This window comes from Heterodontus francisci, unplaced genomic scaffold, assembly GCF_036365525.1.
Source record: "Heterodontus francisci isolate sHetFra1 unplaced genomic scaffold, sHetFra1.hap1 HAP1_SCAFFOLD_52, whole genome shotgun sequence".
NCBI classification, from domain to species: domain Eukaryota; kingdom Metazoa; phylum Chordata; class Chondrichthyes; order Heterodontiformes; family Heterodontidae; genus Heterodontus; species Heterodontus francisci.
Window position 1 is genome coordinate 11,738,629 of NW_027141175.1, and position 27,401 is coordinate 11,766,029.

General features: G+C 44.8%; 1 protein-coding gene across 1 annotated transcript; it reads left to right on the forward strand.

The window, feature by feature from the left end:
* The first annotated feature begins 2,043 nt into the window (after positions 1-2,043).
* Positions 2,044-19,494, forward strand: LOC137362411 (probable G-protein coupled receptor 139). Its single transcript, XM_068026817.1, has 6 exons — positions 2,044-2,109; positions 3,991-4,088; positions 5,255-5,386; positions 8,455-8,510; positions 16,023-16,094; positions 18,590-19,494. Exons 1-6 carry the CDS (start codon positions 2,044-2,046, stop codon positions 19,492-19,494), a joined length of 1,329 nt encoding a protein of 442 aa, XP_067882918.1.
* Positions 19,495-27,401: the final 7,907 nt, after the last annotated feature.

Here is a 27,401-nt window from a genome sequence, read left to right on the forward strand (position 1 = left end):
ACTCCTGCTCCTATTTTCTAGCTTCTATGAGACAGGCAGACTGAGAGACAGAGGGAGAGATAGAGGGAGAAACAGAGACAGGGAGAGATAGAGATGGAGAGAAGTGGTTCTGAGACTCTGATACAGACACATGCACATACAAACACTCACACACAGACTTTGCAATCCACACTGATGTCAGTAGAAATGGCCAACAGAACCTCAGTTAAATCCCATGATCTGCCCAGTCCTGAGAGAGACAGAGAGAGAGACAGGGAGTTCCAGAGAGAGACAGGGGAAGAGGGAATATGAAACAGATTGCAGGAGAAAGTTTACGTTTATATGTATTCATAAGATTTTATTTCTTTTTTATTTCCAAAGTATACTTTATTCATAAAAATCTTTAAGAATTACATTCCAAAGCAGTTGCAAACAGTACCCAATCAACAATACAAAGAGTGCAAAGGAGATCAGTTTCCTTCAATACAGGAGTGAGTTGCCTCACAACCCTTCCATTTCATTTTACTTGTCATGTACATTTTGCAGCAAGCTAATATGTTCATGAATACAGTTCTAGGGGTTTTCCATGGATCCAGCCCCTCAGTTCACCTTGGATGGGGGACCTTACACAGTGGTCTTTCCCCATTGAGCCTTTGCCGTGGCTGCCCCAAGCTTTAGTGCGTCCCTCAGCACGGAGTCCTAGACCTCAGAATGTGTCAGTCTGCAACATTCGGTAGTGAACAACTCTATACCCATATCATTGAAAGGGACTGGACACTGAAACATCTGTCAGCACACAACACCCTGAGGGACTTTGGAAGCGAGGGAAGGGGATACACTTTATAATCAACACTGACGTAAGTAAAAAGCCCCAAACACCACCTCACTAACAATCCCCATTATCTGTCCAATGCAGTCCTGGGGGTTTAGAGTGAGTGTTTTCGGTCTGAGTCATAGTCATAGAGTTGCACAGGATAGAAACAAGTCCTTCGGCCCACCGTGTCTATGCTGACTATAATGCCTATCCATACTAATCCCACCTGCCTGCATTAATTCCATATCCCTCTATGCCTTGCTCATTCAAGTACTTGTACAGATGCCTCTTAAATGTTGCTACTGCTCCTGCCTCCACCACCTCCTCTGGCAGCTTATTCCAGGTACCCAATATTTTTATGTGAAAAATGTACCACTTTGATCCACATCAAACCTCCTCCCTCTCACCTTACATTTCTGCCCTTTACTTTTAGTCACCCCTACCATGGGAAACAGACTCTGGCTATCTACCCTATCTATGCCTCTCATAATGTTATATACCTCAATCATGTCCCCTCTCAGCCTCCTTCTCTCCAGGGAAAACAAACCCAGCCTATCCAATCTCTCTTTATAACTCAAGCCCTCCAAACCAGGCAACATCCTTGTGAAACTTTTCAGCACTCTCTCTGGCTTAATCACATGTTTCCTGTAGTGCTGCCACCAGAACTACACACAGTACTTCAAATGCGGACTAACCAATGTTATGTGCAACTGTAACATGACGTCCCAAGTCTTGTACTCAATGCCTCGGCCGATGAAGCCAAGCATGCCATACGCCTTCTTCACCACCCTGTCTACCTGTGTTGCTACTTTCAGAGAACTATGTACTTGCACCCCAAGGTCTCTCTGCTCAACAACACTCCCTAGGGGCCTGCCATTCACTGTCTTTGTCCTGCCCTGGTTTAACGGTCCAAAATGCATCACTTCATGCTTGTCTGCGTTAAATTCCATTGGTCTATCCCTTGCCTACTTTCCCAGTTGATCTATATACTGTGGTAACCTTAGGCAACCTTCTTCACTGTCCACTATGCCACGAATTTTGGTGTCATCTGCAAACTTACTAATCATGCTCCCTACATTCTCAACCAAGTCATCAATGTGTATGACAAATAACAAAGGGCCCAGCACCGATTCCTGTGGTACACCACCGGTCACTGTCCTCCAATCTGAAAAACAACCCTCCACGACCACCCTCTGCCTCCTATCACCAACCCAATTTTGTATTGAATTGGCCAGCTCACCCTGGATACCATGTGTTCGAACCTGCTGGACCAGCCCACCATGCGGGTCCTTGTCAAAGGCCTTGCTAAAGTCCATGTAGACAACGTCCACCGCCCTGCCTTCGTCAATCCTCTTAGTCACCACCTCAAAAAACTCAATCAAATTCGTGAGACATGATTTACCACGCACAAAGCCATGCTCACTATCCCTAATCAGACCTTGCCTTTCCAAATGCAGATAAATCCTGTCTCTCAGTATCGCTTCCAATAACTTAACCACCACTGATGGAAGGCACGCCGACCTGTAGTCCCCTGTCTTATTCCTGGTGCCCTTCTTAAATTAAGGTACAACATTAGCTATCCTCCAGCCTTCCAGTATCACACCCGTGGGTAACGATGATACAAAAATCTCTGCCAGGGCCCCAGCAATCTCCTCCCTTGCTTCCCATAGCATCCCAGGATAACACCTGGTCAGGCCCTGGGGATTCATCCACCTTAATGTGCTTCAAAATCTCCAACACATCCTCCTTTGTAATGTCGATATGCTCCAAGATATCACTGTTCCCTCCCTTGAACTCATTAGCTTCCATGACTTTCTCCATGATAAATACAGATGAGAAGTATCCATTTCGGACCCCGTCCATTTAACGTAGCTCTGCAAATAGATTACCAGACTGATCCTTAAGGGGACCTACTCTCTCCCTAGCTACCGTTTTACTCTTAATATAATGACAGAATCGTTTAGGATTCTCCTTTATCTTATCTTACAGGGAAATCTCATGGCCCCTTATCACCCTCCTAATTTCTTACTTAAGTGCCCTCCTACATCCCTTATACTCCTCGAGGGACTCGCTTGATCGCAGCTGCTTATACCTGACATCTCCCTCCTTCTTTGTCCTGACAAGACCCTCAATATCCCTCGTCAACCAAGGTTCCCTAAACTTGCCAGCCTTGCCCTTCAACCTAACAGGGACATGCCGGCCCTGAACACTTCCTATCTCACCTTTAAAAGCCTCCCACTTGCCAGACGTCCCTTTACCTCTCACCAGCCTCTCCCATTCAACTATGGAGAGTTCCTGTCTGATGCCATCGCAATTAGCCTTCCCCCAATTTAAGACTTCAACTTGAGGACCAGTCCTCTCCTATTCCATAACCATCTTGAAGCGAACAGAGTTATGGTCACTGGTCGCAAAGTGCTCCCCCACTGGCACATCAACCACCTGCCCAGCCTCATTTTCTAAGAGGAGATCGAGTGTAGCCCCTTCTGTGGTAGGGAAATCCCCATATTGCTTCTGTTGGATCAGTGTTTGATATTTTCAAACTGCAGTGACATTCCCAACAAGGGCAAGAGCGAAAGGTTCAAAATTAACCAAGAAATGGCTGAAACCATTGCTGTCCTGGGATTAACATGTCAATGGTCTGAGAGATTCAGGAAGGTGTCCTGTCCTGGGATTAGCATATCCTGATTACCTGTCCTGGGGTTAGGGCGGCAGAGTTGCGCAGTGGTTAGCCTCACAGCTCCAGGGACCCGGGTTCAATTCTGGGTACTGCCTGTGTGGAGTTTGCAAGTTCTCCCTGTGTCTGCGTGGGCTTTCGCCGGGTGCTCCGGTTTCCTCCCACAGCCAAAGATTTTCAAGGTAGGTGGTAGGGAATATGGGATTACTGCAGGGTTAGTATAAACGGGTGGTTGTTGGTCAGCACAGACTCGGTGGGCCGAAGGGCCTATTTCAGTGCTGTATCAATAAATAAAATAAATATTTATGAAAAGGCCTCCGAGGTGGGAGATTGAGAGACATCGCAACATGTCAAAGGCTCAAGGAGTGGAGTTTGCAAAGAGCTCACTCAGGATGTAACTCACAAAACTCACCTTTCACTTTCTCTCCCGAGAGCGTAGAAAAATTCCCCAGTTTGTGTGTGTCTCTCAGAGGGAGAGAAACTGGCAAGTGGTACAAAGAATACACCTCCAAAAACCGAACAGGCCACCACCCAAACCAGTGGCAAGAGGAAGCTACCGTCTGAGACAAACTACAGCAGTTCCTCTTCACTGGACGAGGAAGTGCTGGAACGACGGCACCTGTAAAAGCAGCTACAGAACTCAAATAAGTTGGAAGATAAAGGCGTGCAGGCACTGAAAGCTGTGATGGGCCCAGCGCGCCCAACCCAAAGCGCTGAACCTAGCGACACGCACAGCGCATCCCAGCTCTGGGACACCAAGAGCAACGTCACATCTGGGCCATTCCAGCTCCATCTGTGCATGCGCATGCTTTTTTTAAATTCATTCATGGGATGTGGGTGACGCCCATCTCTAATTGCCCGTGAGAAGGTGGTTGTGAGCTGCCTTCTTCAACCGCTGCAGTCCATTTGGGGTAGGTATATCCACAGTGCTGTTAGAAAGGGAGTTCCAGGATTTTGACCCAGCGACAGTGAAGGAACGACGATATATTTCCAAGTCAGGATGGTGTGTGACTAGTCTGTACGACAGCTCTCCCAACTTTGGCACAAGCTCCCAGATGTTAGTAAGGAGGACTTTGCAGGGTCGACAGAGCTGGGTTTGCTTTTGTTGTTTCCGGTGCTTAGGTCGATGCCGGGTGGTCCGTCCGGTTTCATTCCTTTTTATTAACTTCCTTTTTATAACTTCGTAGCAATTAGGTACAACTAAGTGGCTTGCTAGGCCATTTCAGAGGGCATGGAAGAGTTAACCACATTGCTGTGGGTCTGGAGTCACATGTAGGCCAGACCAGATAAGGACAGCAGATTTCCTTCCCTTAAGGACATTAGTGAACCAGATGGGTTTTTACAGCAATCGACAATGGTTTCATCATTAGACCAGCTTTTAATTCCAGATTTATTAATTACATTCAAATTCCAACCTTCTGCTGTGGTGGGATTCGGACCCATGTCCCCAGGGAAATACCCTGGATCTCTGGGTTACTAGTCCAGTGATCAAACCACTACGCCTACCATATTTGGAATGAGGAATCCTTGTGTGTGTGTGTGTGTGTGTCTGTAAGTCTGTGTGTGTGTGTGTGTGTGTGTGTGTGTGTGTGTGTGTGTGTGTGTGTGTGTGTGTGTGTGCTCCCTCTGTCGCAATCTGCTTTATAACTGTGATTTGATTGTATTTTAATATTGATGATTGTCTGTGTAACTGAGAGAGGAAACCCTGGGCTCTTGCTGTGCTGTTTTGTTTAAAAATGTCTTTGCTTTGTATTTTAATGCTATTTATTCTCCTTCTTCGCCTTAAGGAATTTTCATTCTGGCAACTGCATTGTGAAGATGGAAAGGGGAAAGTTTGGAACGAGGAGTCCTTGGACAGGAGCTTCCTCCAGAGGGGATGGACTGAGGCCTTGTTCACAGGCTGCACCCAAAGGGCCCACGTGAGTTGCGTCTGTTTATTAGCCCGAGATTTACTTTCCTCTCTGTTGCCCTGGGTTAACTAGTTCCTGTTGGATTGGGGCCCTGGAATTTTAAGCAGGTTGAAAGCCTGGGGTTAAAGCAGCAGCCCCAGGAGGGAGTCCCCTGTGCCACTTGAATTGCAATTTGAAGAGGGCGTTTCACCCTTGAGGGGCACTGAAATCTGGCTATTGTCACGTTGCAGCTTGTGGGATCTTGCTGTGCATCTGGTGTCCTGCAGCATTTCCTACATCATCACAATGAGGACGCTTTAAAATTCAGCTTCCTGAGGGTCTGAGTGTGGATTTCTCTGTGTTTTCTCTCCATCTTCCTCTGCTTTCCTCTGTCCCGCACTCTCTATTTTAACCATTAATCAATAGGTGCCACAGTGTGACGTTTGGTTATTTAGACCGGTGACAGAACCCCTTCAGAGGACTTATCAATCCAGATGCAATCCGAGATTGAGAGAAAAAAAAACAGATGTGAATGTGGTTGGGGGATCAGGAGAAAGACTGGGAGAGGGGTGTTTGAGATTTTCAAATGGCAGGAATGTTCCTCTCTCTGGGCACTCTAAACTTTCATCACTAAAAACAGATATATGCATATTATCATACTGCTGCCCGTGGGATCTTGCTCTGCTCAAAGTGCCTGCAACTTTCCTGCATTGAAACAGTGTGTACCACTTTAAGAAATAATTCATTGAGTGTCAACTGCTCCCGAGGGCCTATAATTAGAAGAGCTAAACGTGAAACTGTATAAAGGCTTGTTATAAGTTTAAAGATGGAGTTTAGCATTTTCTGAGGACTGTGAGGGCATATCTGGCTAGTATCACACTGTGGGATCCTGCTGTGCATACATTCCTGCATCAATCCGACATCACAACATCGAGGCTGAAACAGATGAAGAGAAAAGAGGGAGAGTGAGAAACAGCTGGAGGTGGCCAGTTAATCAGAGAGATAGAGATAGATAGAGAGAGAGAGAGACAGGCAGAGATTGGGTGAGGGAGGGAAGGCAGTGAAAGACAGAGAGGGAGATAGAGAAAGAAATCCGCTCTCAAAACCTTGGTAAACTGAATTTTGAAGTTTCACCTTTGCTGGGATCTTCCTGTGCACTGCTTGCCTGCACCATTCTCTGCATTGCAACAGCGATTGCGTTTTAGAAGTCAATTCATTGTGTGTAAAGCTCTCCTGAAGGCCTGGAATTAAAGTCCTGTGCTTGAAGCCGGTATAATTCCAGAACGTTGCTGGTGTCTTGAATTTGAGGGTGAAATGAAATGTGCAGCAGCCATTTGAATTGAGAGTGAGATTCCGAGAGTGTGTTTTTTTCTCTCTCTCTCCATCTTTCTCTCTGAATGAGAGTAGCAGTAGGGAGAGATTCCGGAGAGTGTGGGAAACATGGAAGGAATCAAAGGGAGAGAGGGTGGCTGTTATCACACTGTTGCTTTGGGATCTTGCTGCGCACAAATGGCAAGCAGTGTTTTCAACTCAGCAATAGTGGAAAGCACTTTAACAATCAATTCACATTGTGTCAAATGCTCCCAATTCATTGAACTGAAGTTCTGAGTTTCGATTTCTCCCTCTGTCTCTCTCCAACTTTCATTCCCTGTCTCTGTTTTGAAACCTTTAATAGTTGAAAACACACACAGCAGTGTGATTTGTTGTTATAAATGGTGAGACAGAAGTATTTCATAGCTATTTTCAGTCAAGATTACATATGAGATAGAGGGGAAAAACAGATAGGGACAGAGAACGTGAGAGAGAGTGACAGAGAGAGAGAAAAAGAGGGAGACTGAGAAACAACTCCAAGTGGCAGGTTAAACAGAGACAGACAGAGTGAGAGAGAGGCGGATTATGGGTGAAGGAGGGAAGGCTGAGAAAGACAGAGAAACAGAGAGAAAGAGATCCACACTCAAAACCTTGGTAAAGTGAATTTTGAAGTGTCACCATTGCTGTGATCTTGCTGTACTCAACTTGCAGAGTTCGCTGCATTGTATCAATGACTGCATTTTAGAAGTGAATTCATTGTGTAAAGCTCTCCTGAAGGCCTCGAATTACAGTCCTTAAACAGAAGCCTGGATAATTCCCGAACAATGGTGATGTTTTCGGCTGTGAGCTGAATTTGACAGTAAAATGTAACACCTGGGTGAGGGGGGTGGGGGGAGGGTGTATTTGAATACAGAATTTCAGGGATGGTAATGTTGATTTGTCTCTATCTTTTCTGCGGGAGAGGGGATGCGGATCATCAGTGTTTGTGTGTTGTTACAATGAGGCAGAAACAGATATAGAGAGACACAAAGAAATAGAAATAGATAGATAGATAAATAGATAGATAGATAGATAGATAGATAGATAGATAGAGAGAGAGAGAGAGAGAGAGAGAGAGAGAGACAGACAGAGAGAGAGACAGAGAGAGAGACAGAGAGAGAGACAGAGAGAGACAGAGAAAAATAGCTGGAAATGACAGGGGAAACACAGAGACAGACACACAGGCTCTGGAGGGTCTGCAGTGTTTTTTCACTGCCCAGCTCACAGCCCCTGTAGAGAAGCTCCCAGCTTCCCCCACAAACCCATCTCCCACACTCGAGGGTGTCTTAATTTTCAGTGAAATAAAATGCTGGTCCAGTGATTCAGTGTGGTCACATTCATCTCAGTTTAAAAAGAGAATTTCACAGTGTCTGGGCACAGAATGTAGTTGATTGCTGCAAATATCTTTCTGTAAATTGCAGCGATGTTTTCCATAATGGGGTTTGGAGTGAAAATTTTGCAGGCTGTTTGGAAGCAGCTCCTTGTCATTTCTGTGCTCAGAGCTGGCTCTGTAACCTGGATTAACAGGACAATAGGCAGGTATTCAGCTCCAAAAGCCCTGCCTCACATTTCAATCAGTTCCCATTCTCTGGCTTTCTGTCAGGGGATGCATCTGTAAGATGGGGAGTCACTGAGAGATTGTTCTATGTCAGCGAGTGAAGGAAAGAGCCCTGGGCTCCTGCTGTGTTGTATTTTTGTTCAAAAATGCTTTGCTTTGTTTGAATCAATTTTATTTCTCTGTTCCCAAGGAGAAAAGTTTTGGATGCTGCAGCTTTGATGATGCAGAGGGAGAATCTTTTGGCAGGTGAAATTCTCAGAAAAGAGCTTTAACCAGAGAGGACAATAATGATAAACATATTTGTGTCATTGTCAACTTCATTTCTATACAGAGAAAAGAAGACTGCGTGTTCCCACGGCTGATGGAAGAACAAAGTGCTGGAAATGCTCATTATTTCCAGCACGGTTTTTATTTAAGATTTCCCGCATCCGCAGTATTTTGATTTTGTGTTTTCGGGGGTCTGTGGGTTGTTCACCACAACGGAGGGGTCTGGAGGGAGCTCTGAAGAAAATAGTTTGGGAAGCTCCAGTACAGTCATTGTCAACCCGTAGATTTCCCTCTCTTCATCTCTGGCTGCATTTCCCTCTCTCAGTTTCACATCTCCTTTCCTGCAAGATTATCTCTGCATCGCCCATCCCCTCTCCAAGACACCCCTCTCTATTCTGAATCTACATCTTACTTCATAACTCTGCCCCTCGGCAGCTTGCAGTCTCTGCATCTCTCTTGATGTCTGAGATCTTTCTCAATACCTGTTTCTGACTCCCTGCCTCTCTTTCACTCCCGATCGTCCTCTTCGTTTGTCTCTCTCTCCCCCATCACTCAGTTCTGTCCTAATCCCTGAATCTCTACTTTCTATGTCCCTGTCCCTCTGTCTGGGGCTGGATTTGAACTCGCTGCCTTGGTGTTGTACACTGTGATTGTGAACCAGGATCCTGCTTTCCATCACTCCCGGATTTTTCTCCCATTGAGGTAAAGACAGGGAAGAGATGCTGAACGGGCATGCGATTCACAACCACACCCCCCCACCCCACCAAGTCCAAGTCCAGTCCACTGTTACTTTGCATATGTGTATCTGCTCCGCGACTGTCTCTTCCTGTCTTCTTGTGGTTCTGTGGGGGAAGTGACAGATATGCCATGATCTAACATGGGTGGGACAGGTTCAAAGGGCTGAATGGCCTCCTCCTGTCCCTGTACCAGTTAGTGTGTGTGTGTTTGTACGTATCTCCCTGTGTTTGATTCCCTGAAGCCGATGGGAAGAACAGGTGAAACAATTTTCTGCAGGGAGGGATGTGTCTGGGGCTGGGATTTTGCTGTTCGTTAAAGGCTCAGAATGCCAGTTTTCCATTGTGGGTCGTAGCTTTGTGCCTGGCCCTGTGTTTGGCCGGACATGAGTTAAAGGTGCCAGGGGTCTGGGAGCCATTTGATAGAATTCCAATGGCTTATCCAGACCAGGAATTAAAGTGAATTAAAGGCTTTCGAGAGACAGAGCCACACCCAGGAAAGTGACGGAAGTTGGAATTATACAGGGGCGGGGAGTGTTGACTGGGATGGGAGTTACAAATGGGGGCGGGTGGGGGAAGGCTGTTCATGGGGGAGATGATACAGGGTGGGAATGTTTAGGGGGGCTTTTTCAGGACAGGGAGGGTATTTAGAAAGGGGGAGTGTTTACAGTGGGGGCAGGGATAGAATTAGAGGGCGATATTCACAGAGGCAATTAGTTATGTTATAAATGGGAGGGTGGAAGGATTCTCCAAGTTTTACATGGGAAGGCATGGGGGAGAATTCTCCAGTCTGTTCCTGGGGCGTTTAGATGTGAGACTGTTCACTGGGAGTTTGAGGGCTAATTACATGGGGGCCTGTTCACAGGAGTGGTATTACATTGGGGTCTGTTCACAGGGGGTATTTAGATGGGTGTCTGTTGCGGGGGGGGATTTAGATGGATGTTTGTTCCGCGGGGGTGGGGGATATTTTGTTAGGTGTATGTGACAGGGTGGGGGGTGCAATTTAGATGGGAGTCTTTTCACAGGATGAGTATTTCGATGGGAGCCTGTTCCGGGGGTGGGGGGATTTAGATGGGGGTCTGTTCCACGGGGGGAGGGGATATTTCGATTGGAGTCTGTTCCCGAGGGGGGGCGGGTCTTTTCACAGGACGAGTATTTAGATGGGAGTCTTTTCCCGGGGGCATTTAGATCGGAGTCTGCTCACAAGAGGAGTATTTAGATGGGAGTCTGTTCCCGGGGGGCATTTAGATGGGTGTCTGTTCACTGGAGGAGTATTTAGATGGGAGTCTGTTCACAAGAGGAGTATTGAGATGGGAGCCTGTTCCCGGGGAGCATTTTGATGGGTGTCTGTTCACAGGAGGATTATTTAGATGGGAGTCTGTTCCCGGGAGGCATTTAGATGGCAGTCTGTTCACAGCAGGAGTATTTCGATGGGAGTCTGCTCATGGAGGCATTTAGATGGGAGTCTGTTCACAGCAGGGTATTAAGATGGGAGTCTGTTCGTGGGGGGGGGGACATTTAGATGGGAGTCTTTTCACAGGACGAGTATTTAGATGGGAGTCTTTTCCCGGGGGCATTTAGATCGGAGTCTGCTCACAAGAGGAGTATTTAGATGGGAGTCTGTTCCCGGGGGGCATTTAGATGGGTGTCTGTTCACTGGAGGAGTAATTAGATGGGAGTCTTTTCACGGGAGGCATTTAGATGGGAGTCTGTTCACACCAGAATTATTTAGATGGGAGTCTGTTCCCAGGGGGCTATTAGATGGGAGTCTGTTCATAGGTGGAGTATTTAAATGGGAGTCTGTTCACAGCAGAAGTATTTGGATGGCAGTCTGTTCACAGGAGGAGTATTTAGATCGGAGTCTGTTCACAGGAGGAGTATTTAGGTGGCAGTCTGTTCGGGGGGGGCATTTAAATGGGAGTGTGTTCACAGGAGGAGTATTTAGATAGGAGTCTGTTCACAGGAGGAGTATTATGATGGCAGTCTATTCAGGGGGCATTTAAATGGGAGTCTGTTCACAGGGGGAGTCTTTAGATGGGAGTCTGTTCACAGTAGGTTATTTAAATGGCAGTCTGTGCCGGGGCGGGAAATTTAGATGGGAGTCTGTTTCCAGGGGGTATGTAGTTGGGAGCCTGTTCTGGGGGGTATAAGACGGATTTAAAATGGGCGGGGAAGTGGGGGGTTTCTCCAGGTTTAAAATGGGAGGCGGGGTGAATACTGTAGTCGGTTCCTAGGCCTTAGAAGTGGGAATCTTCAGTGCGAGGCTCGGGGCTAATTACATTGGGGCCTGTTCACAGGAAGGATATTAGATCGGGCTTCTTTCAATGTAGTATACTGTAATCGCTGCTCACAATGTGGTCTCCTCTATATTTTGGAGACCAAGCACAGACCGGGTGACCACTTTGCGGAGCACCTCCGCTCAGTCCGCAAGCAGGACCCTGTGCTTCCAGTTGCTTGCCATTACAACACACACCCCTGCTCTCATGCTAACATCTCTGTCCTAGGCTTGCTGCAGTGTTCCAGTGAACATAAACGCAAGCTCGAGGAACAGCATCTCATCTACCGATTAGGCACACTACAGCCTGCCGAAATGAACATTGATTTCAATAATTCAGAGCATGACAGCCCCCCATTTTACTTTAATTTTTAGTTCTTTTTTTCTTTTTTCTTCTTTACTTTTTTACATGTTTTTACAACCTTTTGCTGCATTTATTTCATTTCATCTTAGTTTGTTCAGTTTTCTTACCCACGGTTTTTTTAATGTTTGCATTTGCTGCTGTTCAATATTCAGTCTGTTAACACCTTTTCTGTATTAATGCTTTGTGTTTTAACACACCATTAACATATTGTTTGCCTTTGCTCCATGACCTTTTGGTCAGCTATGTGACCTTGTCCTTTGTTATCTCTTGCCCCACATCCACCTGTGACATTTTTAATATTTGTCAGATCCGAAGAAGGGTCACTGACCCGAAACGTTAACTCTGCTTCTCTTTCCACAGATGCTGCCAGACCTGCTGAGTGGTTCCAGCACTTCTTGTTTTTATTTCAGATTTCCAGCATCCGCAGTATTTTGCCTTTATATTAGATCGGGGCTTGCTCACAGGAAGGGTATTAGATGGAGTCTGTAGACGTGCGGTATTTATAGTGGGGTGGGCTGTTCTCGGGGTGAAATTTCCAGGGGTGGGGATAATTTGCGGGGAGGATGTTTGGTGTCTGTGTGTGTTGTGGGGGGGTGGGGGTGCGCGATAATTTGCGAACCGACAAAACTGTGTTGGATGGATTTGAATATCAGCAAAAAAATACAGAACAGAGTACTTTATAAATGGTGATAAACTGGAAACAGTGGAGCTGCAAAGAGACTTGTGTGGGTGGGGTGGGGTCCATGTCCATTTGAGTGCAACATAGATTGACCAGAATGATAACTGGACTCCACGGGTTAAATTACAAGGCGATATTACACAACCTGGGAATGTGGTCCCTGGAATTGAGGTGGATCAGGGATGATTTGATCAAAGTTGTCAAGACATTACGGGGAACTGATGGGGTAGTTTGGGAAAACTATTTCCGCAGGTTGGGGAGTCTATGACGTGTGAGCATAGTCGAAAATATAGAGGCAGACCTTTCAGCAGTGAAAGGCGATATTAGTTTGGAAAAGTCTTCCGTAAACGTTCATTGATGCAAAATCATGTGTCTCTGCGTGTGTCACTGTGTCTGTGTGTGTGTGTGTGTGTGTGTGTGTGTCTGTGTGTGTGTGCGCATCCGTGCGGGTGTGCGTCCGCGTGTGTCTCTGTGCATGTGCATGTGTGTATGTGTCTCGGTGTGTGTTTCTGTGCTTGTGTGTCGGTGTGTGTGTGTGTGTGTGTGTATGCATGTGTCTGTGTCTGTGGCCCTGTGTGCTTCCGTGTGTGTGTTTGTCTGAATGCATGTGCAATTATTTCTGTGTGTGTGTGTGCCACTTTGCTTATGCTACGTTTCACCCAGTCTCAGTTTGAACTGTACGAGACCATGTCTTTGTTTGTAATACAATAGGACCTGTCTTTACTCTGGATTTAAGCCCATATTGCCCCTGTCTGGGGAGTGTGTGATGGAACAGTGCAGAGGGAAATTTACTCTTTGTCTAACCCCACACTGTGCTTGGCTTGGGAGTGTTCAATGGGACAGTGCAGATGGAGCTTTTCTCTGTATCCCTGGAATTTAGGTTAAAGGGTGATTTGATGAATGTTTTCAACATAATAAGGCAAGCTGATAGGGAGACAGAGAGTAACTATTTCCAATGGCTGCGGAATCCAGCACCTGGGGGCATCGTCTAGAAATCTAAACGTAGTCTAAAAAACTTTCAGAAGTGAAATGGAGAAACACTTCAACACACCAGGCATGGTATCAGTTGGAACTCTCTTCCACCAGCAGAAATTGATGTTGAGTCACTTGTTATTTTTTAAATCTGAGTTTGATAGATTTTTGTGAACGAAATGTAAGAAGAGATAATGGGCCGAGATAGGTACATGGAGTTAGATCACAGATCAGCCAAGATCCAATTGAATGACAGAACAGGGTTGAGGGGCCAAATGGCCACCTCCTCTTCCTCTGTCCAATGAGAAATATCCTGCTATCACTCTCTGTGTCTCCGTCTGTGTCTCCCTCTTTGTTTCTCTTTCTGTGTGTTGGTCTCTCTCTCTCTCACCCTCTCTCAGAACATCTGTGGAAATCCACAAACATCAGTCAGCCATTTTAGGTTTGTTCACGGTGGCCATTTTATGTTGCCAGTGCACTGGGAAATTTATTTCAGTGACTGGTTCCTCAATGATGTTATGTTAGTGCTTAAAATGTGACAGAGACACAACCATGGAGACACTGAGACACAGAGTACGAGACAGCAGTGAATCGTACTGTTGCACTGAGGTAAGATTTCACTGGGTCAACATCCTCACAAAATACAGAAGCATTCCACAATGCAAGGCTCACAAATTCAACACAAGTTTCATTTCTTTTGTTCTCGTCTGTCTGTTCTGATTCTCTGAGACCAAGGGATCCCTACAGGGAGAGGTTAAACGGAGCTTTACTCTGTCTCTAACGCATGCTGTACCTTCTCTGAGTGTATACGATAGGGCGGGGTTGACACGGAGAAGTAATTCCTTCAAGTGCATATCCAAGTGTTTGTTTTTAAATGTGATGACGTTTTCTATCTCTACCAGGCTGTGAGTTCCATCTCCCACCAGCCGCTGGGTGAAAAGATTATACTCAGGGGCAGGTTAGACATGGAGAAATTATTCCTTGAATTGCATATCGAACCACATCTCTCTCTGCCACTGTCTCTTCCTCTCTCTCTGTCTCTTCCTCTCTCTCAGTCTGTCTCTCTTTCTGTCTCTCTCACACCATCTCTCTCTCTCTCTCTTCATTTCTCCATCCCTCTCTGTCTTCTTGGACAGCAATACTTTCAGCCATTTCATGGTTAATTCCGAACCTGTAATTCATGCCCTTGCTGGGAATGTCAGTGTAGTTTGGAAATATCAAACACACATCCAATCCTCACCACTAAAACTCTCACACTGAAGCGCCAACACTGGACTGGACAGAACGTGGGGATTATTATTGAGGTTCTGTCAAAGTCCCCTCACACCCTGCCTCCCTTTTCTCCTACTTGTAAAGTGTATCAGTTTTTAGTTTTTTTTCACCAGCATTATATGTAAAGTAAATGTAAACAAGTGGCTTCGCATCAATAGCCATTAGTGGAAGAGAGTTACAAACTGATACCACACCTGATGTGTTGAAGTGTTTCTTCATTTCACTCCTGAAAGGTTTATTGAATATGTTTAGATTTTTAGACTATGCCCCCCATTTGTTGGACTCCACAGCCAGTGCGAATAGTTACTCTCTGTCTACCCTGTCAGTTTTCCTTACTATCTTGAACGCTTCAATCAAATCACCCCTTAACCTTATAAATTCAAGCTCCATCTATACTGTGCCGTTAAAACACTCCCAAGCTAAGCACACTGTGGGGTTAGATACAGAGTAAATTTCCCTCTGCACTGTTGCCTTCCACACTCCTGGGGCAGCGGAAGCACGGGTTTAGATACAAAGTACAGACAGGGCCTCTTGAATATAAACTGAGAAATGGTCTTGTGTAGTCCAAACTGAAACCAGGTGAAATGCAACATAAACAGAGACCCGGCAGAGTGCAACAAACCGAGACTTTGTCTAGTGCAGTAATAATGGTTGCAGGGTCTAGTGCTTTATGAACAGAGGCAGGATCTAGTACAGTAATAACTGAAATAGATTGTTGGTGTTAAACAGATGAAGATAAGGTCGCTAATCGTGGGGCTAATAGATTGAGGGATGAAGGGATGGAGTGTAATATATCCAGTCAGCTGATAACACAAATTGAGGTGAGACAGTCAGTTGTGAGGAGGACACAGAGAGGGTATGGAGTACGCAGTATGGTCTTCTTCAGTTAGTGCGCAATAAAGTGGCTGATGGAATATACTGTGGAGAAAAGTCGGGTATTCACTATGGCTGAAAGAAAATGCCATTGACATTGAAATCATTGTGTTTTATCCACCACATTGTTTACATCAGAGTCAAAGCTCCTGATGTAATGTGTTTGTTCAGGTGAGTGTAACTAATAGCAATGATCATGGGGTATATCCGTGTCAGTGAAGACATATCCTCTGTATAAATCAGCACCCATTGGAATGTATCAGTTCGGAGTGACTGTTGGAGCTGTGGATTCTAGGATAACAGAATTCTCTGCTTCTCACAGAAATGGGATATCCGGTAATCGCTCAGATCATATCCCTTTATTATCCTATCCTTGCAGCAATTGGAGTTCCTGGTAAGCCTGTATCTCAGTTTTTAATGGTGTAAATCTTTGTTAAGTGTGCTGCTGTACTCGGTATTATTTCTCACTGTGTGTTTTACATAGCCACAAGTTCTTTTCCAGCAATTTACTGATGAAATGTCCTCATTGTCTATTCTTTCAGTCTTGGAGGAGCTTTAATTGCAATCGAAAAAAGATGTGCATACAAAACATTGTAAAAGTACAGGGACTAATGGCAATTTTAAGTCTCATGGTTTTCAAATGAAAGCACTGTACAGCGAGCAAGACTTAACGCGGCTTTATCCTCCAGCTGAAAGAAAACATCCCTCCGACTATCAGCTATGTTGTATATATTAAGCTGTACATAGCCTTGCTAAAGTCATTTGTTTCAGTCTTTCAGTCATTATGACTTTAATGATATTGGTTTAAGTAACCTTGGCATAGCTACTGGCTTATTCTGTGCATTGTATGCATTTGAATCAAATGTCTCGGTTAAGATCCAGAATCAGACCATCAGGAGATTTTTATAGTTTCATGAGGTGCGACTAACCGATCCTGGAACGTTTTTATGAATGTTTTTCTTTCAGTGACTGATAACGACACAGCTCATGGACTCTGTGTTACAAGGGGACAGAACAATGTCCTCCCTCACCAATAATATGGTTCAATTCAACTGGGATTTCAATGTAGTTATTGCTTATCACTGTTATAAAATGCTATTTCATTCCATGTGTGTCTGACGCTGCTTCAGAGGTCTGGCTACTGAACTGAGTTTGCTGATGACTCTTTCACATCTACTCCTCTGCTTCAATGTGGAGCATTCACTGTCACTGAACTACATTGTAAAATAGAAAGTATTGATCTGATGTTTTATTGATTGACACTAAATCAGTTGGAATCAGGAGTCCTTCATTTATCTGTAGATTATCAGCTGCAGTGCAGATGTAGGTGTTTAATGAATTAAATGATCCCACATTATAACAGTTTACTTCATAATTTCAGGAGAAGGAATTTCATTGAGTGTGAGGTTTGTCTGGAAGAAGTTTTCGATGCTATTTATTCCTTGTATTGTTAATGAATTGAAGAGTGTAGGTGAACAGGTGGAGACTTGGGTGCTCTGTAGACAAATTAAATTATTCACTGAGGTTTCACCATTGAACAAACTGACTCTGAGAATAGAATCATTGAACACGGGGCTGGTGAACAGAAAACAGGCGCAGAATGTTAGGACAAAATTGTATGTGAAAAGCAGCATTAAGTAACAGTTTACAGCGTGTGCGTACTCCAGAGATGTAGGGAGGGCGACTGAGAGAAGGAAGGAGAAAAGGAGCAGCGAGAATGAAACCGAGGGAAAGAGATAACCAAACGGAAAGAGAAAGAGAAGGAAGCAGAGGTGTGTTAATAATTCACTGACATAAAGTGCTGGAACATCCAGAACAATTAGAAAGAGAAACTGTGAGTTGAAGTTGTCTGTTGTCAGATTGTATTAATTTTACTGTTGGACTTGATCCTCTGCGTTTATTTCTGTCAGGTCTTTACTTTTTTTTGTGGAAAGTTCCTATTCCTTACTTACTGACTGAATAAACAGAATAAAATCAGTTCTTCACTGATGGTAATTCATTGTTTAAATACAGCACTTTAAAATCTCCATGACTGCTGAATTCAATAAAGAGTAAAGCTGAGATAAGAAATATATTTAAATTTAGATTTAACTGACCATACAAGCTAACTGCATTGACTATATTGTATAAACAATGAAATGTTCTCCAACATCAATAACCACAGGTATTATCGTTTGAATATATTAATTGAGTTGTTCTGCTGGGATCTACAGATTAGATTTCCTCGAACACTCTGCTGCAGTCTCTCCCTGTGAATCTCAGCCTCTCCTCTCACTGTATTGAATCCTCTGTCTCCTAATCCGTTGCTTCAGTTTATCCACTTCCCCAAACCATCTGCTCCTGTCTCTGCTCCAGTTACAACATGTCATTTTCCTTCTCTCCCTCCCAATCTCACTCACTTGCACCACCTCCAGCTGCCTCTTCCTAATAAATCCCAACCCTCAAACTCACCGCCGCAGTTCTCAGCATTTTCCCATTTTGTACCAGACCCTGTCGGCTCTCTGAACCCACAGCAACAAACCATATGTTCATTCCATTGTCCTCAAACCTTCCCGACCAACAATCAGGAGACAATTCCCATTTAACCCATTAGATTCAAATTCGGTGAAACACCTTCTCATTTCTCCACCAGTATTGCATTCTCACTCAATAATTCCAGCAGATCCGGTGCTGACTTTATTCACTTTCTGTATCAATTTCCCAATTCATTATTAATAAGCGTGTTTCAAACATTTGACTGTGGCGAAGTAGTGCCCAAGTCAATGAATCAGTTTTCACTGTTCGATGCAGCAAAACAGATGGAAATGTCAGCCCCAGATCCTGTCAAGTTGTGGCTTTGTCTCCAGACCTGATCAGTAATTTTTCTCTTTCCTTTTCTCTCTCTTCCAGTTAACTTGGTGGCGATTGTGATCCTGTCCCGAGGAAAGTGCGGTCTCTCCAAATGTATCACTGTCTACCTGGTGGGAATGGCAGCGGCCGATCTCCTGGTTGTTATCTCCGGTCCCATACTGATTTACATTGTTTTGATTTATCTTCCAGTTTCATTCCTGAACATTACTCCCGTGTGTTCTGTCATTGTTGTTCTGTTTTCTGCATCCATATTTATTTCTGTCTGGCTCACAGTCACTTTCACCATTGACCGATTTGTGGCCATTTGTTGTGAGAAGCTGAAAACAAAATATTGCACCAAGAAAACGGCGGCTGTGGTTGTAGGAACAGTAAGTGTGCTGGGCTGTTTGGAGAATGTCCCAATTTACTTCATACTTAAACCAAGGTACATTATTGATAATGTTCCCATGGATTGTATTTATAAATCGAGCTTCTTTACTTCGCCCGCATGGGAGGCATTTGAATGGTTTCATTACATTTTAACCCCTTTTATCCCAGTCTTTCTGATTTTGCTGCTCAATGTTCTGACGGTCAGACGTATTTTATTCTCGAGTAAAGTCCGCAGGCGATTCCGGGACCACAGCAATGGAGAGAATCAGAAAGACCCAGAGATGGAGAATCGGAGAAAATCAATTATTTTACTCTTCAGTATATCCAGCAGTTTTGTGCTGTTATGGATGACCAAGGTTGTTTATACCATTTATAGGCGAATTGAAGATAGTCCCTATCATTATTCCTACACTGACCCTCACTTTATCGCAAATCACACATCACTCATACTGCAGGCTCTCAGTTCCTGCACTAACACGTGTATTTACGCTGTGACCCAGACTAAATTCAGGGAGGAGCTGAAGAATGCCGTGAAATACCCTTTCAATCTCATTGTTAAATCATTGAAAACATAGAAAGAGCTGAAGGGTTTCGAACACTGGAACTAAATCCCACTTTGTATTCCATTCTCTACATTCCCACAGGACAGAGAGTACATTTTATATACACAGCACTGACACCTGAAACGATTTTAAATCTGATTCTGAGATTAGATTTCACTGAGAATCTGACCTATTGAGCTAGGAGATACTCTGCCCACTCTCATCATCTCTATCTGCTGTAGTCCCTGTCTCACTGCAGTTACTGCCCTCTCTCACAATCGCCATCTTCTCGTGTCCCTGTCTAACTGCATTTAATATCCCCTTCATCATCTCCATCTGCTGGTGTCCCTGTCTCACTGCACTTACTGTCTGCCACTCGCCATCTTCACCTGCTGGTTGCCGTGCTTCACTGTAGTTACTGCCCCCTCTCACCATCTCCATCTGCTGATTTCCCTGTCTCATTGGCGTTTCTGACCTTCTCCCACCATCTCCACTTGCTGGTGTCCTTGCCTCATTGCAGTTACTGCCCCCTCTCACCTTCTCGATCTGCTTGTGTACATGTCTCACTGCAGTTGCTGCCGTGCTCACCATCTCCATTTGCTGGTGTCCCTGTCTCACTGTGGTTACTGTCCCTCTCTTCCATCTCCATCTGCTAGTTTCCCTGTCTCAAAGTACTTACTGCCGCTTCTTGCCACCATCATCTGCTGGTAACCCTGTCTCACTGCAATTGCTGCCCCGCCCCCACCATCTCCATCTGCTGGTGTCCCTTTCTCACTGCACTTGCATCCCCCCTCTCCATCTGCTTGTGGCCCTGTCTCACTGCAGTTACTGACGCTCTCCAACCTTCTCCACCTGCTGGTGTCACTGCAGTTAATTCCCCCTTTCACCATCTCATCTGCTGGTGTCCCTGTCTCACTGCAGTTACATCGCCTCTCTTCATTTCCATCTGCAGGTGTCCCTGCCTCACTGTGGTTACTGCCCCTCTCTTCCATCTCCATCTGCTGGTGTCCCTGTCTCACTGCAGTTACTGCCCCTCGCTTCCATCTCCATCTGTTAGTGGTCCTGACTCACTGTAGATACTGCCCCTTCTTAACATCGCCATCTGCTGGTGCCCCTGTCTCACTGCAGTTACGGCCCCCTCACTAAATCCATCTGCTAATGTCCGTGTCTCACTACAATTATTGCCCCACTCCCCATCTCCATCTGCTAGTAACCTTGTCTCATTGCAGCTACTGCCCCTTCCTACCATCTCCATCTTCTGGTGTCTTCGTCTCATTTCCATTACTGTCCACCTCTCACCATCTCCATCTGCTGCTGTCCCTGTCTCACTGCAGTTACAGCTCCCCTCTCAACATCTCCATCTGCCAGTGTATCTGTCTCACTGCAGTTACTGCTCCCTCGCACCAGCTCCATCTGCTGGTGTACCTGTCTCACTGTGGTTACTGCCCCTCTCGTCCAACTCCATCAAATAGTATCCCTGCCTCACTGTAGTTACTGTCCGTCTCTTCCATTTCCATCTGCTGGTGTCCCTCTATCATTGGAGTTACTGTCCCTCTCTTCCATTTCCATCTGCTGGTGTCCCTGTGTCACTGCAGTTATGTACCTCCTACCATCTCGATCTGCTGGTCTCCCTGTTCACTGCAGTTACTGTCCCCCTCTCACCATCTCCATCTGCTGCTGTCCCTGTCTCACTGCAGTTACTGGCCCCATCAATATCTTTGTCTGCTCGTTTCCTTGTCTCACTGCAGTTACTGCTCCTCTCACCATCGCCATCTGCTGGTGTCCCTGTCTCACTGTACTTACTGCCCTTCTCTCCATCTCCATCTGTTGGTGTCGCTGTCTCACTGCAGGTACTGCCCCTCTCAACATCTCCATCAACTGGTGTCGCTGTCGCACTGCAGTCACCGTCCCCTCTCACCATTTCATGTGCTGGTCTGCCTGCCTCACTGCAGTTACTCTCCCCGTTTCACCATCTCCATTTGCTTGCATCCATGTCTCACTGTAGCTTTGTCTATTGTCCCCAGTCTGGCTATTTCTTGGTTCCAAAAGCATTGAGGTTAGTCAGATATTGGTAAACCACTTCATTCTGCTGTAAAGACCTTCAAGATTGCAAAGCACAGTCTGAGTCACACCCTATTCCATCAACCAAAATCTTCAACTTCATTCAAGCACCCCTTTATAGGAACGTAGGAAGATAGGAACGGCAGTAGCCCCTTCATTCCCTCGAGCTTGCCCCGCCATTCAATGAGATCATGGCTGAACAGCGGCCTAACTCCATTTACCTGCCTTTGGTCCCTTTCCCTCAATATCTTTGCTTAACAAAAATTCAGCTATGTCAGATTTAAACATAACAACTGTTGTAGCTTCAGCTGCTGTTTGTGGGAGAGCGTTCCAAACCTCTACCACCATTTGAGTGAAGACGTGCTTCTAACATCTCTCCTGAACAGTCTGGTTCTAACTTCTAAACTATGCCCCCTGGTTTTAGAATCTCCAACCAGTGGAACTAGTTCATCTTTATCTAGCCTGTCTTTTCCTGTTAATATTTCGATGGCTTCGATCAGAGCTTCCCTTAACCTTCTATTTCTATATGCTGTCTCTGCACAGATAACTGACAGTTCCACAATGCAGGAATGTCCGAACGGAAACAGCTTCTGAAACATTTCCCATTACAATTGTTCACACTTTTCATGGTGAGAAACGACATTTACCTGACAGAATCCAAGCTCCGAATTGAATCAGTAATATATGGAAAATACCGCAGAAATGTGACTTGCTCCTTTAAACAGTGAGACTGAAATATTCCACGGTACAATTCAACCAAGAAGGATTCAGAGAAAAGTTAGGATTAGTTTTGAATAAGAAAGAGAGTGAGTGAAAAGGGTGGGGGGGAGGGATGACTTCGTGAGGTAGAGAGGCGGGAGACAGAGACAGACACTGTCAGTTCCTGTCTGTGTAAGTTACTGTCGGTAGAACCTCAGGACTCTCTGCTCCTGCACCCATTTTAACATTGCACCATTTAATTTAGATTGCTTCTCCCACAGTCTTCCTTCCAAATTCCATCACTTCACATTTCTCAGCATTGAAGTTAATCTGCCATGTGTCTGTCCAATTCACCAGACTGCCAATAGCCTCCTGAATTCTGCTACTAATCTCTTACTCCTTTACTACATTTTCAAAGTTTTGTGTGATTTGCAAACTTTAAAGTTCTGTCATGCAAACCCAAGTCAGGTCATTAATATACATCAAAAAGAGCAGTGGTCCAAATATGAAACTCTGAGGGACACCACTCTGTACCTCCCTCCAGTCTGAAACAACTGTTCACCACCACTCTCCGTGTTCTTTCTCTTACTAAATGTCATAACCCCTCTGTCACTATCCCTTTCATCACAGGTGCAACAATTTTGCTAAATAGTCATAAATGAGATGACTGATGCATACATTGTGGTTAAGGAGGAGGAGAGTGAAATATTGGACGGTATGAACATAGTATAATGATAACTGCAATCTAAAGGTTAAGCTAAGAGGGATGTGAATCTCTTTTCAATGGCTTTAATTTTAAGGCCGAGCTAATGACTGAAAAAAGCAGGAATTCAAATCCCATAATAACTGTTGGGAATTTGAATTCTGTTTTTTTCCCCTTACAAAATTCATAAATCTGGAAAATTAAAAAAAAAAAACCCTCTGGGATGGAATGATTCACTCCCGTCTGTTATTACAAAGCCCGTGTGTGTCTCAGTTTTGTTCTGTATTCATTATTGATTGAAGATGATGAGTTGGAATGCCACATACCCAAGTTTGCCAATGACACACAAATCGGCAGTATTGTAAGCAGTGTAGCTGGAAGCATACATTTACAAAGAGGTATTAATATCTTAAGTGAATGGGCAAAACTGCAGTGGATGGATTTCAATGTCAGCAAAAAAGAACAGAACAGAGTACTTTACAAATGCTGAAAAGCTAGAAACACTGGAGGTGCAAAGTGACTTTGGGGGTTCCATGTCCATTTGAGTGCAATGTAGATTTACAAGAATGATAACTTGACTCCAAGGGTTAAATTTCAATGTGCTATTACACAAGGTAGGGATGTGTTCCCTGGAATTTAGGTGGATCAGGGCTGATTTGATCAAAGTTGTTGAGATATTCAGGGCAGCTGACGGGGTAGCTTGGGTCAAACTATTTCGGCATGTTGGGGAGTCTGGGACTAGCGGGTATAGTCTAAAAATTAGAGGCAGACATTTCAGGAACGAAGTTAGGAACCACCTCTACACACAAAAGGCAGTATCAGTTTGGAAATGTCTTCTGTAAACGCACATTGATGCTAAATCAATTGTTCATTTTTAAATCAAAGATTGACCTCATCAATTCCTTTTGGAAATTGGAGGTGACTATGGCTCATCCAGTGCTGAACGTTCAGACAAGTGGACTGACCACACAGCGGTAATGGAAGACCCAAGAGATGTGGTGGTGAAGTAGCGTTGGGTGTCACCCATATTCATATGGAATCAAAGTAATTTTTTATTAATGTCGCAGAGGAGGGGAATGGGGATGAAAAATAGAAGTGGATCAAGGATGGATCCTTTTGATAGATGCAGATGTAAGAAGAGAAACCAGGGGATTCTCTGGATGCAAGCGATTAGATGAATGGAACCAGATGAAGGTTGTCCCACACAGTTGTACAATGGAGGAGTTGTGTTGGAGGAGTATGGGGTGGTCAACTGTATCAAAGGCCGCAAGCAGGTCAAGAAGGATTAGGAGGGATAAGTTGGAAGGTCAGCAGATTGGTGAGGTTTGGTGTCATGGACAAGATGAGCTCCGAAAGAGCATGGAAGAGAAACGAGACAGAGATGTGAATTCAGATCTAGCATGGGGGCGGTGCGGGGGGGGGGGGGGGTGTGTTTAAATCTTGGGGAAGCATAGCTTGGTGGGAAAAAGAAGGGAGGGAAGCACCAGAGACAGGTGAACTACTGATAATATTACTGGCAATGTAGCCCATGAGCTTATTGGAGTGAGAGTGGGGGGACAGAAGGAAACGCTGTCAGGCGATGGTTGGCAGTGGAAAAAGGAAGCTGTGGTTATCTTTGCATTCCATGATAATTATGTTTCGTCAGAGGCAAGTAAGGCACAATAGTGTTTGATGTGATTCAGCCAGATCTTGTGATGAATGTCTAAACCAGTTGAGAGCCACATCCATTCAACACTGCAATACTTGAATTTATAAGTGCATAATTTGCAAGCGTGTGGGAGGTACATCAGCTAGGTAAGGGGTAATTCTCTTACTGTGGTCAAGGCCATCAAAAGCAGAGGAGAGGGTGCAACCCTCGATTGTTATAAAAGTATTGTGGCGAACGTAGGAACAAAGGCCAGACATTTGGGAGCTTGAAAGTTCAGTCGCAAGTGGCTCGGGGGAGAGCTTTTTCTGAAGATGGACACAGAACCAAGTGTGTTTACAATGGGGATGTGAGTGGTAAGTGATACACAGAAGTGATCGGAGATGGCCTTGTCTGAGATGGAGACAACGGGAATAGAGAGACTATGTAAGGTGACAATGTTTGAGTGGATGGCCATGAATATGGGGATAGGTGAAGGGAGGAGAGGTGGGCAGTGAATTCAAAGGAGGGAGGGCATGATGGGATACGATGGAGGTTGAAATCACAGAGGATAAGATGTTGCTCAGTGCAAAGGCTGAAGGTAGGAAGAAGTGAGGAAATCTCGAATGACAAACATGGCGTGTGGCTTGGATTGGTAGTAGAGAACAATGATTTTAAAGGTGGGGTGGAAGAAGGTGAGGTGCTGAAAAGAGGTAAAGGTGCCAGAGGTTTAGGGGGTACAGACGAAGTTGAGGTTTGGTGATAAGGGGCACAGTGGGAATGCTTCTGTTCAAAATCAGCTCTGCAGTCATCATTTGTTTAAATTTATCATCATGTCATATACATTTATCAGCACATTCAATAATAATGAAATGAAAATAAGATCTCACTAACTCTCCCAAACACAACAGGGCTCTTTTCTCTTTCAGAAATTACCGTTTTAGATAGATCTGAAGGACTTAATTGTCAACTTTCAAATGGAGGATAGGCATTTCTTTTGATAACTTCATGATTCTAACTTAGATACATTATTAGAATTAGAATTAGAATTAGAACATGACAGCGCAGTACAGGCCCTTCGGCCCTCGATGTTGCGCCGACCTGTGAAACCATCTGACCTACACTATTCCATTTTCATCCATATGTCTATCCAATGACCACTTAAATGCCCTTAAAGTTGGCGAGTCTACTACTGCTGCAGGCAGGGCGTTCCACGCCCCTACTACTCTCTGAGTAAAGAAACTACCTCTGACATCTGTCCGATATCTATCACCCCTCAACTAAAAGCTATGCCCCCTCGTGCTTGCCATCACCATCCGAGGAAAAAGACTCTCACTATCCACCCTATCTAACCCTCTGATTATCTTATATGTCTCTATTAAGTCACCTCTCCTCCTCCTTCTCTCCAACGAAATCAACCTCAAGTCCCTCAGCCTTTCCTCGTAAGACCTTCCCTCTATACCAGGCAACATCCTAGTAAATCTCCTCTGCACCCTTTCCAAAGCTTCCACATCCTTCCTATAATGCGGTGACCAGAACTGCATGCAATACTCCAGGTGCGACCGCACCAGAGTTTTGTACAGCTGCAGCATGACCTCGTGGCTCCGAAACTCGATCCCCCTACTAATAAAAGCTAACACACCATATGCCTTCTTAACAGCCCTATTAACCTGGGTAGCAACCTTTAGGGATTTATGCACCTGGACACCAAGATCTCTCTGTTCATCTACACTACCAAGAATCTTCCCATTAGCCCAGTACTCTGCATTCCTGTTACTCCTTCCAAAGTGAATCACCTCGCACTTTTCCGCATTAAACTCCATTTGCCATCTCTCAGCCCGGCTCCGCAGCCTATCTATGTCCCTCTGTACCCTACATCATCCTTCGGCACTATCCACAACTCCACCGACCTTCGAGTCATCCGCCAATTTACTAACCCACCCTTCTACACCCTCTTCCAGGTCATTTATAAAAATGACGAACGGCAGTGACCCCAAAACAGATCATTTTCAGACAATGCATATTGAAATTGCTTAACTTTTTCATTGGTACCAGCCCAGGAAGCCACAGGTTTTCATCAAGCCTTTGTAGGTGAATGATTTCTTGTATTTTTTTAAACATATTGCATAATAGGTAGCATCAACTTAAACATGTTTCATACGCACATAACCGTACATGATTAAAATCATTAACTACTCATTTGGTAGTGCAGAACATGAGTATTACTGAAACCAGAGACATTTTGTTGGGGCTTTTCGTCTTGCACTCGGCTGGACGGTTCGCAGGAATGCTCGTGTTGGGGAAAGTGACAGGTTTGTGCTGTGTGGGAGGAGAGTGATTGGTTGGCAAGTGTACTCTGATTGGCAATGCCTCTGCCAGTGAAGGCCTGCTTGACGGCCGATCGGCACTGTCTTGTCGTTCAGTGTGGATGTGTTGCTTTCCCTTGCGTTCGTGTTCTTGTGGGTTGTCCTGATGTGTGAGGGATGGGGGGCTTCAACGGGATGTCTCTGTTTTCAGCTATAATCAAAATCTTCAACGTTAAGTGGCTCTACTCAAGCGTAATTAACATAAAACACAACAAATCTTTCATGATTTTGTTTTTAAAAGCTGGTGATGCTTGACATGTACAGAAGATAAAGTAGTTTTGTCAAGCGTAACAATCATTGGATCAAACAAAGAAAATGATCATATTGATTTTTACAATTACAAATTCCATATGATGTCCATAGAACAAAGTCTCAGAGGCTAAAATAGAAAAATATTTTGGTGTCAAAGTCTAATTTTAAATCATTCTAATCAGCAAGTCGAGACGGTTGAGGTAAAGACCCTGCCACCAGCTTCCTGCTTGACTAT